At 42.4% G+C, this 13982-nt stretch overlaps 1 protein-coding gene across 4 annotated transcripts in view; it reads right to left on the reverse strand.

Moving 5' to 3' along the window:
* The window catches only part of GKAP1 (G kinase anchoring protein 1), a 67886-nt gene extending 53904 nt beyond the window's left edge, over nucleotides 1–13982 (reverse strand). The window contains exons 1-3 of one of the 4 annotated variants that reach the window (XM_059657017.1): nucleotides 13724–13982; nucleotides 13164–13286; nucleotides 3782–4034 (exon numbers count right to left, since the gene is read on the reverse strand). In XM_059657017.1, coding sequence (XP_059513000.1) covers nucleotides 3782–3991 — 210 coding nt within the window. In that variant the 5' untranslated portion in view covers nucleotides 3992–4034; nucleotides 13164–13286; nucleotides 13724–13982. Of the gene's footprint in view, nucleotides 1–3781; nucleotides 4035–13163; nucleotides 13287–13390; nucleotides 13411–13602 lie in introns of those variants that run through there. The other 3 variants (XM_059657018.1, XM_059657021.1, XM_059657020.1) reach the window with 3 other exon arrangements.

Raw genomic sequence — 13982 nt, forward strand, 5'->3', positions numbered from 1 at the left:
AGGTAAAGATACAAATTATGAACAATAAATACACATCTATCAACAAGTGAATCAAAAATTCAAGTGAATAAATAATCTGATGAACAGAATAAACTGGTGAATATAATAGAATCAGGGGCATAGAAAGGGAGTGGACTGACTATTCTCGGGGGGGAAAGGAGTGTGGGGGGTGCAGGAAGAGATTGGACAAAAATAGTACACCTATGGATGAGGACAGTGGGGGGGGGGTGAGAGCAAAGGGTGGGCTGGGAACTGGGTGGAGGGGAGCTATGGGAGGGAAAAAGAGTAACAACTGTAATAATCAGAACAATAAAGATTTAATTTTAAAAAAATAAATGAATAAAAGACAAAGACACAATAAACTGATGAATAAAACAGAACCAGAGGCATGGAAACATGGTACAGATTGTAGAAGTGCAGAGTGAAAGAGTGGGGGGTGGGAAGAGTTTAGCCAAAGAATTTATATGCATATATGCTTAATCCATGGACACAGACAATAGGGTGGTGAAGGCCTAGGGTGGTGGGGGGGGGGGGGGGCAAAAGGGAGAAAAAAAAAGAGAGGACATCTATAGTACTCTCAACAATTAAAATATTTTTTTAAAAAGACAGAGTTGTTTTTTGGCATTTCTTTAAAAAAAAAAACAAATGGGCACAATAAATGCTGGTCATGTTAGTCAGGTTAAGAATGTCTAAGGTAGAGGGTTTTCCTTTTACTTATCCTAACTAGAGGTCCAGTGCATGGAACTGTGCATCAGTGAGGTCCCTCGGCCTAGCCTGTGCCTCTCGCAATCCAGGACCCCTTGGGGGATGTCAGACTGTCTGCTTCGGCCCAATCCCCGCAGAACAGACCAAGGGATCCCACCGGTGCATGAATCCGTGCACTGGGCCTCTAGCATGCATATAAGACCTTTGGTTAATCTCTTCCCATCCTCCCCCCTCTCCACTTCACCCTGAGATTCATCAGTCTAGTCCAGTGGTCGGCAAACCTCGGCTCGAAAGCCACATGCAGCTCTTTGGCCCCTTGAGTGTGGCTCTTCCACAAAATACGTGTGGGCATGCACGTACAGTGCGATTGAAACTTCATGGCCCATGTGCAGAAGTTGGTTTTCGGAAAGGAGATAGACGAAACAAGTATACAAGACGAGTGTGGATGGAAGAGTTGGAAGGGGTTGACCTCAGCGAATGTACCTCAATCAGATTGAGGACGTTTTTAGCAAAGGCCAGCTTAGGAGTACCCTAATTAAGTTAATAACAATGTACCTACCTATATAGTTTAAGTTTAAAAAATTTGGCTCTCAAAAGAAATTTCAATCGTTGTACTGTTGATATTTGGCTCTGTTGACTAATGAGTTTGCCAGCCACTCGTCTATTCCATGTTTCCATGCCTGTGTGTTGAGCATCTGCCCCCTGATGGTCAGTGCGCATCATAGCTACCGATTGACCGGTCACTTAGGCTTTTATATACAGAAGCCCAGTGCACGAAATTTGTGCATGGCGGGGGGGGTGGGGGAGGAGTGGTGGTGTCCCTCAGCCCAGCCTGCATCCTCTCCAATCTGGGATCCCTCTCACAATCCAGGACTGCTGGCTCCCATCGCTTGCCTGCCTGCCTGATTGCCCCTAACCGCTTCTGCCTGTAAGCCTGATCACTCCCTAACCACTCCCCTGCCAGCATGATCAATGTCTAACTGCTCCCCTGTCGGCCCAATTGTCCCTACCTGCCTTCCCCTGCAGGCCTGGTTGCCTTTAACTGCCCTTCCCTGCTGGCCTGGTCACCCCCAATTGCCCTCCCCTGCAGGCCTGGTCTCCCCCAACTGCCCTCCCCTGCAGCCTTGTCCCTCCCAACTGCACTCCTCTGCAGGCCTGATCACACCCAACTGCCCTCCCCTGCAGGCCTTGTTGCCCCCAACTGCCCTCCCCTGCACCCTTGTCCCTCCCAACTGCCCTCCCCTGCAGGCCTGATCACACCCAACTGCCCTTCCCTGCTGACCATCTTGTGTCCACATGGGGGTGGCCATCTTGTGTGTTGAAGTGATGGTCAATTTGCATATTACCTCTTTGTTATATAGGACTAGAGGCCTGGTGCACGAAATTCATGCACTGGGGGGTTGTCTCTCAGCCCAGCCTGCACCCTCTCCAATCTGGGACCCCTCGGAGGATGTCCTACTGCCGATTCCTGTGGGACCGGGCCTAAACTGGCAGTCGGACATCCCTCTCACAATCCAGGACCACTGACTCCCAACCGCTCGCCTGCCTGCCTGCCTGATTGCCCCTAACCGCTTCTGCCTGCCAACCTGATCACCCCCTAACCACTCCCCTGCGGCCTGATCGCTCCCAACTGCCCTCCCCTGCTGGCCATCTTGTGGCAGCCATTTTGTGACCACAGGGGGTGACCATCTTGTGTGAGGGCATGACAGTCAATTTGCAAAAAGAGATGATCATCAAATGCATGAAAATGTATGTTCAGGCTAGGCATAGGATTATCTACACTAATAAAAGGGTAATATTTGGCACTCTGTGCCAAAGGTGGCGGCATCCATAGCCCCAAAGATGGCAGCGTCGGCCAGAGCCATGGAGCCGGCGGAGCAGGCAGGAGGCTTGGCTTGGGCGGCGGCCATGGAGCCGGGCGGAGAGGGCAGGAGGATTAGCTTCCTTCATCGCCTTCCTCCCAAGCCAAGTCTCCCCGGGGCTACGATGGAAGCCAAGCCTCCCACATGCCTGGGCTGGCCGCTGAGGGAGACATGCGGGGAGTGAGCGAGGTTCCCTATCTGGGGGTTCCAAATCCACCATTGGTTCCTTTCACCACTGACTAGAGATATACAGGGTGTCCCCCCCCAAATGTATACACACTTTGAATACCTACTAATTCCAATGGGTTTAAGCATGAAAAGAAAGAAACAACAATGGAGCTGTCATCTGTTAAAAGTGCGGGCACAAACCAGCAGTTGGACATTCCCCAAGGGGTCTCGGATTGGAGAGGGTGCAGTCCGGACTGAGCCCCACCGCACCCCCGCTCCCCCCGGAAGAATTTCGTGTACCAGGCCTCTAGTTGTCTATAATAGTAAAAAAAAAAAAAGGGAACCAATCCAAATGTTTATCTCAAGAATATAATTAAATAAAGTATGATATAGTCATAATTAAATAATGTGGAGTCATTTAAAATAATGTAGAACTGTATTTACTCAAATTGAAAACTGCTCAAGGCTAATTAGGGAAAAAAACAGCATAAAATCTATTATATAATCCCATTTTTAAGTAAAACATGAATATAGATATATGTGTATTTATATACCTGTTGGTTATATCGCTAGCTATATTTACAAATGGCCTTTGTTTCCTTTTAAGACTTTGTTACCTTTTGGAATGAGTACTTAAGCTCCATAGTCTTAAAAAAAATAAAGGCATTTAAAAACTTTACATTAAACTGAACTAACAAGCTCTGTGGGATGAGGGAAGGCAGGGAAGTGAAGGGACTGAGCAAAGATGAAAAAAAAAGAGAAAGAACTCAAACTCATGAACACAGACAATAGTGGTGATTGCATGGGAGGAAGTGGAAGAGGGTATGGGGGGATAAATGGTGATAGGAAAAAACTAAATTAATTTTTTTTTAATGTTCATTACATTGACTTTATGCATAAATTTACATCCATTCATTCAAGTCATATTTATCAAGTACCTATGAACCAAGTACTATGGACACATGGGTAAACAAGATGGTACCTGTCCTCATGATGCTTGCTTACAGTCTATTAAGAAAACAAAGACAGACTATTATAATTATTACCTCATTTGCTTCAGTCTGTTGCTGTTCCTTCTTTTTTCTTCTTTTCTCTCTCTTTTTCTCATTTGCAGTTGATTTGCTTGTTTGAGACTTTCCAGGAGTCCTACCTTTGCCTTTTCCAGGCTCAGAATCAGAGCCACTACCACTATCCACTTGCAATAAGGCAAAACGAGAAGCAGTAGTGGGAACAGAACTAAGAACTGCTGAGGCCATTGTAAATATTTTTCTTTTAAAATACTTCTGTCAAGAATAATTCCTGTGGAGGGAGAAAAGAAGACAGGTGAGTAAAATTTATTAAAGATTCTACTGTAATAATATATATATATCTCCAGACACGGGAGTTAGTAATATTTGGATTCATACCAACAGTCCTAGGAGCAATAGCATACTTTTTAACTTAAAAACAACATAAAATTGTATAATAGAAAGTGGAATAATGATATGAGATTTCAGACTAATGCAAGACTACCATCAATATAATGTATTCATTTTTCCATATATAGTTTTCAAAAATTCATGGTTTTCTTTTCTTTTAAATATACTGCTAAAATATATACATAGCCTGGCTGGTGTGGCTCAGTGTCAACCTATGAACCAGGTGGTCAGGGTTTGATTTCCAGTCATGGCACATGCCCAGGTTTTAGGCTTTATCCCTAGCAGGCATTGTGCAGGAGGCAGCCAATTGATGATTACCTCTCATCATTAATGTTTCTATCTCGCTCCCTCCCTCTCCCTCTAAAATCAATAAAAACATATTTAAAAATAATAATTATATAAATACATATTTATGGAAAACATCCTACATCAATACAGTTTAAAACAGAAAAGTATATGTTTATCCCCAACTTCCAAAACAAAAAAAGTAGAAAAAGAACAATCTTATATACAAAATGCTGCCTTAAGTTTGATCCTAATGACTAGTCCTAAGTCAAAAACTGAGAGCAAAATAGAGAACTTAAATTCCTGCAAAGAAAACTTTTCAAAATCACCCTCCACATTATCTTTTAGTTCATACATAGCCTCAGTGCACCTTACCAGCCTCGCAGCCCCAGCTTGTGCCTCCAGTCTCGCAGCCCCACCTGGCACCCCCACCTTGGCCTGGCGCCGCCCCCTCAGTGCTCCACCATCCTGCCTAAGTCCCACTCTTGTCGGGCCCAATTGGGCTGGCAGCACCTCCACTGCCACCTGCTGCCAGCACATGCGTGGCCTACACCTCCCATGTTCCGCGCTGCCCCCTGGTGGTCAGCACACATCATAGCGAGCAAACTCCCAGTATCCCAGTCAAAGGACTGTTCGAGGGGACAATTTGCGTATTAGGCTTTTATTATATAGGATATATAGGATTCTCCTGCTGAATGCAGGCATGACCATGTGACTGACTTTGGCCAGAGAAACATAAGCTTTAAAAAGCTTTAAAATCATTTTTCTTCAGAACATGGTTCACCATGTTAGCTTTTCTCTGCTTCTATGATTGTGGAACCACATGTTGAGACAGAGTATTCATCAGTCAGATCTGATGGAGTCTGAAACCACAATGAACAAAGTCTTCTTACTAATCTGTGATGGATACAGGGTAGAGCAAAAGTAGGTTTACAGTTGTATGTGAAACACAGTTTATTCTTATATTATTATTAACTAAAGGCCTGTTGCACAAAGAGATTCGTGCAATAGGTCTTCCCTTCCCTTGGCTGCTGGCCAAGAAATTTTATATTATTAAATTTTGATAAGAAAAGATTTTAGGTTCTTTAAAAATAATTTCAACTGTTATAAACTACTGGATGGTTATAAAAACAAAAATGATTTGTTTTTATTACCTACTCATCCAAACAAAATTTCAATGGAAACTCAAGCTGAAGAAAACATCAATTAAAAGTCTGGATCAGGGCCCCAGGCAGGTGGCTCAATTGGTTGGAGCATCATTCTGTACACCAAAAAGGTTGCAGTTTGCCTGACCAGTGTGGCTCAGTGGTTGAGCACTGACCTATGAAATAGGAGTTCCCGATTCGATTCTTCTGATTCCAGGCTTCGTCCCCAGTGGGGGAGGGGGAGTGCAAGAGGCAGTCAATCAATGCTTCTCTCTCATCATTGATGTTTTCTATCTCCCTCCCTCTCCCTTCCTCTCTGAAATCAATACACACACACACATACATTCATATATATTTTTTAAAAAGGTTTCAGGTTTGATTCTCAATCAGGGCACATACCTAGGTTGTGGGTTTAACCCCTGGTAGGGGCCCTTACGGGAGGCAACCAATCGGTATTTCTCTCTCTCTCTCCCTTCCTCTCCTTAAAATCAAGAAACATATCCTCAGGTGAGGATTTTTTAAAAAGTCTAGATTAGGAATTGCATATTCTTATTTCATGGATAAATTTTTCTTAAAAACTTATATTTACGGAACATAAGTACAATTTTCTCATTGAAAACTCTGATATGATTCTGAAGTTTTTAATAAATTCAACATTTAGTATTTTCCTAATATACTGTTTTACCTATCCTAATCATATACTGTAAAAAAAAAAAATGCAACACATTTATTCTCCACCCAGTTCTATGTAGACACTGTAGATCTCCCAGTTTGGGGACAATGGTTTACCTATGGTCCTTTACATTAGTAATGCAGAAGTCAAACAGCAGAAAAGCACTAGACAAGAATGCTGACCTGAAGCAAGAAGACCTGAGCAAACCCAACCTGCTGCTTACTGTGAGCCCCTGAACCACTTACTTAATCAGTGTTTCCTCATCTGTGAAACGAACAAGAATGCCCAGCTCACTGAGTTAACATTAAATATGTTAATGGACTTTGCATACAATAACAGAACAGTAGTCAGTACAGAACCACTCAAATATAAACATCTACTGGTATTCTTACTATAATAATTGAAATATGTCTTGAGGTCCTACGAGGCAAAGGAAAATTGGCACAAACTATTTAAAATTTTGGCTAAGCATGTCTGACTCCACTGCAAAAATGTTTCGAAATTTAAATCAACACCATTCTAAAAGCTAACTAAGGCTTTAATCTTTGAAATGAAAGGAAAAAGTTGTTAGGCATTGAGAAGTAATTGTTGAGCAGTGAGCCACTGAAAAGGGTCAAAGACCTAACGATTATACCTAATATACTGTGGAAGGAAAACATCAGTCTACTCAAAACCCAAGAATCACAGTAGGGTCCATGTCTTAAACAGTAGGCATACAGTAGACAAACAATAAATGTTAAAATGAATGAAAAATAATAATAAAAAACAGAAAGACAAAGTGAAAACATTAGAATACTGTTAAACTGAGAAAAGAATGATATTCAAAAGACAAAATAATTATTTTCCTGAGGAAGCAGCTACCTATGCTATACTACCTCAGCAATCCACGTATTAAAATAAAAGAGATTAACCAAAGAACTTATATGCATATATGCATAGCCCATGGACATAAACAATAGTGTGGTGAAGGTCGGGGGGGGGGGGGGGAGGTGTCAAGGAGAGAAAAAAAGAAAACATCTGTAATATTTTCAACAATAGAGATACATTTTTTAAAATAAAAAGATAATAATTGATAAAATACTCTTAGTTTATGAAAGGGTAAAATGAAAAGGGGGAAATGCTCACCTATAATGATCCCTTGTTTGGTCAGCAGTAGGAGTGCAAAAAAGATAGTGACAGCCACTTGCACTATACTTTAGATAACAGTAAATATTAAAGAACAGCTCTACGGAGCAGCTGAGAGAATAGGAGATGGGTCAACTGGAAGGATTCAATCATCTGTGCTATAAGCTACACATGATATATAGCCAACACATTGTCCACTTCAATAGCCATTAGAGAAATCTACATACCAGATCAAAAGGTACACTAACCAGTACCTCAGAAGTGAAAGAGGGTGAAATGTAAATTTTAAATTAAAGGGGAATGAAAACATAAAAATAATCCCTAATCTGTAAATGTGCATTATGTATTTACATACCAAAAACAAAGAAAATGCATGGAACTACTCATGCTTGTTTTTCTTTTGACAGTTTTCACTATTTCCCCAAGTATTCTATAATGAACATATTTCTTCTATAAGAAAAACATCTCACATAGACAATAGGGAAGTGAGGGCATGTGCTAGAACAGTGGTTCTCAATCTTCCTAATGCCGCGACCCTTTAATACAGTTCCTCATGTTGTGGTGACCCCCAACGATAAAATTATTTTCGTTGCTACTTCATAATGGTAATTTTGCTACTGCTATGAATCGTAATGTAGATATTTGATATACAGGATGTATTTTCAGTGTTACAAATTGAACATAATTAAAGCATAGTGATTAATCACAAAAACAATATGTAATTACATATGTGTTTTCCGATGGTCTTAGGCGACCCATGTGAGAGGGTCGTTCGACCCCCAAAGGGGTCGCAACCCACAGGTTATACTTCAAATAATAAAGAATTTAAATTTTTTTAAAAAGAAAAATATCTCATCTTGAAAAGGGAAAATGATCATTTAAACCCAAATTCAAAAAAGTAAACTGATGTAATCAATGCAATATTGATTTTTCTGCCCTGTGTCAAACTTAGAAAGGGCAACTGCAGGTCAGAACTGACAATGAGATGCCTTTGGTCCTTAATGTTAGTGAGGCAGAGGACAAATGACAGACAGCAACTGTCAAAGACTGATTATGTTGCATGTTTTTGGAGAACATTACCTTCATTAACAAATTTTTCCAAATTTGCAAAAAATATATTATCAATCCAAGAATTCATTCTTTTAACTACTGAAGAGAAAAAGGAATAAATAGGCAGACTATGACAACATCAGGATTTTTAAATATAATTCAGGGTATGGCTAGGGTTAATATTCCTTCAATCTTGTGTCCTAAAACTCTTGACCTCCATCTCTGGTCTTATTTAAGAGACAATAGGATAAATAGATTCAAATAGAGCTCTTTCTCTTCCCCTATTTTCCCTTTCTCTCTCACACAGTTTTTAATATCTCCGCATTTATATACATTTAAATGATATAGATTTAATTAAGGTATACAATGCAAAAAGTGAAGTATAGTGGAGATCCCCTAAACTACCTACATTGGTCAGTCTCTGAATGTGGTAGCTAGTGCTATATATTAAACATTTACATAATACTGAAATACTACACAAATTAGATTTTAGTCCAGAAATCTACTTATTATTTCTTATGTTTCCCCTCTTCCCTTTTAGTCTCCTTTTAAAAATAATTTAAAGGCTGCCCTAGCTAGTTTGGCACAGTGGATAGAGCATTGACCTGCGGACTGAAGGGTCCCAGGTTTGATTCCGGTCAAGGGCACCTGCCTGGTTGCAGGCTAGATCCCCAGTAGGGGGCGTGCAGGAGGCAACCAATCAATGATTCTCTCATCACTGTCTTTTCTTTTTTTAATATATTTGTATTGATTTCAGAGAGGAAGGGAGATGGGGAGAGAGAGATAGAAACATCAATAATGAGAGAAAGCCCTAACCAGTTTGGTTCGGTGGATAGAGTGTCGGCCTGCGGACTGAAGGGTCCCAGGTTCAATTCCGGTCAAGGGCATGTACCTTGGTTGTAGGCACATCCCCAGTGGGAGGTGTGCAGGAGGCAGCTGATCAATGTTTCTCTCTCATGGATGTTTCTAGCTCTCTATCCCTCTCCTTCCTCTCTAAAAAGTCAATAAAATTTATTAAAAAAAAAAATAATAATAGTAATAATAATAATAATAATGAGAGGGAATCATTGATCGGCTGCCTCCTGCCCACCCCTAACTGGGGATCCAGCCCGCACCCAGGCATGTGCCCTTGACCGGAATCAAACCTGGGACCCTTCAGTCCGCAGTCCAATGCTGTATCCACTGAGCCAAACCAGCTAGGGCATGATGTTTCTCTCTCTCTCTCTCTCTCTCTCTCTCTCTCTCTCTCTCTCTCTCTCCCCCACCCCCCCTCTCCCTTCCTCTTTGAAATCAATAAAAATATTTTAAAAAATAAAATAAAGCAGAAACTGGTTTGGCTCAGTGGATAGAGCGTCAGCCTGCGGACTGAAGGGTCACAGGTTTGATTCCGGTCAAGGGCATGTACCTTGGTTGCGGGCACATTCCCAGTGGGAAATGTGCAGGAGGCAGTTGATTGATGTTTCTCTCCCATCGATGTTTCTAACCCTCTATCCCTCTCCCTTCCTCTCTGTAAAAAATCAATAAAATATATTTTTAAAAATAAATAAAATAAAATAAAAATAATTTAAAGGCTAATTCAGTTGAAGACAAAATTCACAAGATAAATTAAAAAATAAATGGTTCAGGTCAAAATGCACAAAAAACAAGTTTATAAATATGCAGGTAGCTCATCACATATAAATATTTAATAATTTCTTAATTACTACCATTAGTAAAAACTATTAATTCCACTATACTTGACATAGCAGCAATATCAAATTATAGGGAAGTCTCCATTTTATATATATTCAATACACCAATTACTTAACTTAGTAATTATAGCATGTGTTAGGGCTTTTTATAACAATTATCCTTCCTCAGATTTTGCTCCAGCAAAACTACCTAAAATTTCCTGGTCACATATTCAGTTTTACTTGTTCATATCTTTACGCTATTCCTTTTGCCTAAAATGCTCTTCATCTCTTCCACTTAAAACGTGTATTCATTGTTCAAAATCTGCTCAGGTGCTAGCATCTCTATATTTTCTTTGACGGGCCCCTCAAATTAATCATCCCATCCTCTGTAGTATTTCTGTATTTTACGCTTACTTTTATTAAAATTATGCTTGCCAGCTGGCATGGCATAGTGGCTGAGCATTGAGGTCACGGTTTGGTTCTTGATCAGGGCACATGACCAAGTTGAGGGCTCTATATCCCCAAATATGGGGTGTGCAGGTGTCAGCAGATCAATGATTCTCATCACTGATGTTTCTATCTTTCTCTCCCTCTCCCTTCTTCTCTGATATAAATAAACATATATTAAATGTTTTTAAAGATTATGCTTATTGTTGTGCCTAGCCCCCTACAACCCTGATTTCAACATCCTAACAAAAACCACAAAAACCACAGGACCTAGCACACAAAAAATCAATTTATTAAATTTGGATTTATTTTCTTTTTTCCCCAAATCTTTATCGTTGCAAGTATTACAGATCCCCCACAGGCCTTCACCACCTACTTGATCTGTGTCCATAGGTAATATATATATATATATATATATATATAATTCTTTGGTTAATTTCTTCCCACCCCACCTCCTCTCTTCTCTCTGAGATTCATCAGTCTGTTCCATGTTTCCATGCCTCTGGTTCTATTTATCATCAGTTTATTTTGTTCATTAGATTCCTTGTTTATCTTGATTTTTAGATTCAATTGTTGATAGATATGTATTTATTGCCATTTTATTGTTCACATTTTTTTTATCTTTTTCCTTCTTCTTAAAGAAGACCCAAAATTTACATTCCCCCAATACAAGGCTACACATGCATTGAAAGATGTGTTCTAAAGTAGAATGGACAGGCAAAGAAAATGCAAAATGCTCTATAGATAATCCCCAATTCCATAATGCAAATGTGAATTTAAGATTATTAGCAGTTCAAAGTTGTTTCAATTTAAGTGCCAATCTACCAACTTATCATCACCACAACTAATTTTGTTTAAGACACATATTTGTTTAGGAAAACAAAATTGGTTTTAAAGTGTTGATTAAAAAGAATTAGGATATATGAGGTGCTTAAAATAAACTATTTCTAAAAAATGAATAGCCTAAACTGCAAGCAGCAGGATCGCAAAATGGTTGGTACAGCTGGTCTCTGCTGAGGTTCTGAAGACCACTGCCACTATGACCTCACCCCTCACTATGACGTTTCTAGAGACAAGATGGACAATAGCTGTGGTCATACCTCAATTAGGGCCCTTCAAAACCGACATATGCGCAAAACCCTCAGTCAAGGATAATCATATTTATTCATTTTTATAAAATAAATGACAATCATCTTCCATGAACACTATCAACCAGTTATTCTGACTGGTGTGGCCTCATTGAACTATAACTTACATTTTTATAAAAGAGCACAAAATGAAATGGGATTGGGCATCAATGATTTAACACCTGGTGAAATTTAAAATTTGTATTATTTCATGTTCTGTTCCTCAAATAACACAACTGAACAATATCTTGCACTTTAGCTTCTTGTAAATTAAGATTCACAACCAACCAGTGCCAAATGTGTACCAACACTTTGCTCCCAACACAATTGGTGCAAACAAACCATGTAAACGTTATGGGTTTGTCTTAAGTTCCATATTTTCTTCATAAATGTTGCCTCCCCTTTCCAATCCGCAGCACCTAATTTCTGTGGGCTGAAAAAATCTAAGCAAAAAGTACAAGCAGCCCTGGCTGGTTTGGCTCAGTGGATAGAGCGACGGCCTGCGGACTGGAGGGTCCCGGGTTCGATTCCGGTCAAGGGCATGTACCTTGGTTGCGGGCACATCCCCAGTGGGAGGTGTGCAGGAGGCAGCTGATCGATGTTTCTAACTCTCTATCCCTCTCCCTCCCTCTCTGTAAAAAATAAATAAAATATATTTTTAAAAAATATGTTTTAAAAAGTACAGATACTGAGGACCTAAGGGATTCTCCCATCGATAAAGCACATGGTCTGCGGCCATACCACCCTGAACGCGCCCGATCTCGTCTGATAAAGCGCATGTATTTTCATTTGCCTGTGTTCTTTTGGTCAACTTGCAGGTTCTTGCTTTTAGTCTATCGAGTGAAGCCACTGTTTGGTATCTTATAAATAAGTCTGCTGTAACCATTTATAACAATTAAGAATATCTTCCATTGATTAGGATTTGATTAATACCGACTACGGTATTATACACCTATTGAGGGGGGGAAAAACCCCACCCTATACTTCCGAAGTTTAAAGATTGTTTAATGCCTTAATTTACCATAAAGTTTCTCCAATATTCTTAGAGCTGCAAGTCAAACTTATTAAACTGAGGACTCCGGTTACAATCACAAACGTAGTTACTACCTAAACAGGCAATACTGACCGGCAGAGAAAATTTTTCACTGGCTTTTCAGTACAAGAGAGGTTAGTGCTTCCCATGGAAGCCATAGCACCTACTCAATTATAAAATCTAACTGAAAAACTAAAAAATCTAAAAGAGGCTGGAAAGAGAAGGCAATTCAATAGGCCCATTTTGTCACTCCTGTTCAATATCTACTAAGCACCCTAAATTCTAGCCATTTCACAAAATCCTGAGAGAATGCTTGTTCCAAACAATAACAGCGAAATAATAATAATAATAATAGTAATAAATGTGTAACAACCCCACACCCGCTCCCGCGCTCTCCCACAGCGAGCGGCGAGGAGGCGGCGCGCTCTCCCCGAGAGTAACTCACGAGGTACCTCGCTCATGAATGAAGCCAAATTCACCGCGGGCCGGGGCTCCCAAACTTCTCCGCACAAAGTACGTCGGGAAGAGACAGGGCTGGGCGAGACCCAACTCGAGCGAAGAAGCGGCTTCGAAACCTGAAAGGCAGAAAACGGCGAGCTGAGGTCGTCGCTCTAGAAATTTCCGAGCGCCAGGATCCCGGGGAGGGAGCGCGATGCCCGGCGGGGAGGGGCGGCGGCACCTGTCACTCGCGGCTCGGCGACGCGGCGGCCCCCGGCCCCGGCGCGACCTCGGGAGGCGTCGCCGCCACGGCCCGGCCCGGCCCGGGGCCTGTGGGGGGGGGTCTCTCTCCGCCGCCCCCGAACCTGCGCCGCGCGTCGGGGCCGCGGCCCTTCCCGAGGAGCGGCCTCCCGCGCCCTCTGCCCGGCGGCTCCGACCTGCGGGACCCGTTACCTCAGGCCGAGTCCCCAGCGCCGAGTCGGGGGCGCGCCGAGTGGCGCGGCCGAGCCGCCACCGCCACCTCACGGGCGCCGCAGGGGACCCCGCGACCCGGGCCCGCCCTCCGCGCACTCACCGGGCCTCCCTGGTCGCCGGCTCGGCCCTCCTCTGCCTCCCTCCGCGCCGCCGGACTCCCGCGGCTCTCAGGGCGGCCGCCAGGGGCGTTGGGAATGGGCAGGGTCAGGGGGCGGGGGCGGCTCGCGCCGGCGGGGGGCGCGCGGCGGCCCCACGAGCGGCCGACGGCACTAACGGGCCCAGGGGCGCCGGGCCGGGCGGACCGCGGCGGGGAGCGCGGCTGCAGGCTGCGGTGAGGGGCGGGGAGAGGCGACTGCGAG

The sequence above is a fragment of the Myotis daubentonii genome, chromosome 11 (genome assembly GCF_963259705.1).
Source record: "Myotis daubentonii chromosome 11, mMyoDau2.1, whole genome shotgun sequence".
Classification (NCBI taxonomy): domain Eukaryota; kingdom Metazoa; phylum Chordata; class Mammalia; order Chiroptera; family Vespertilionidae; genus Myotis; species Myotis daubentonii.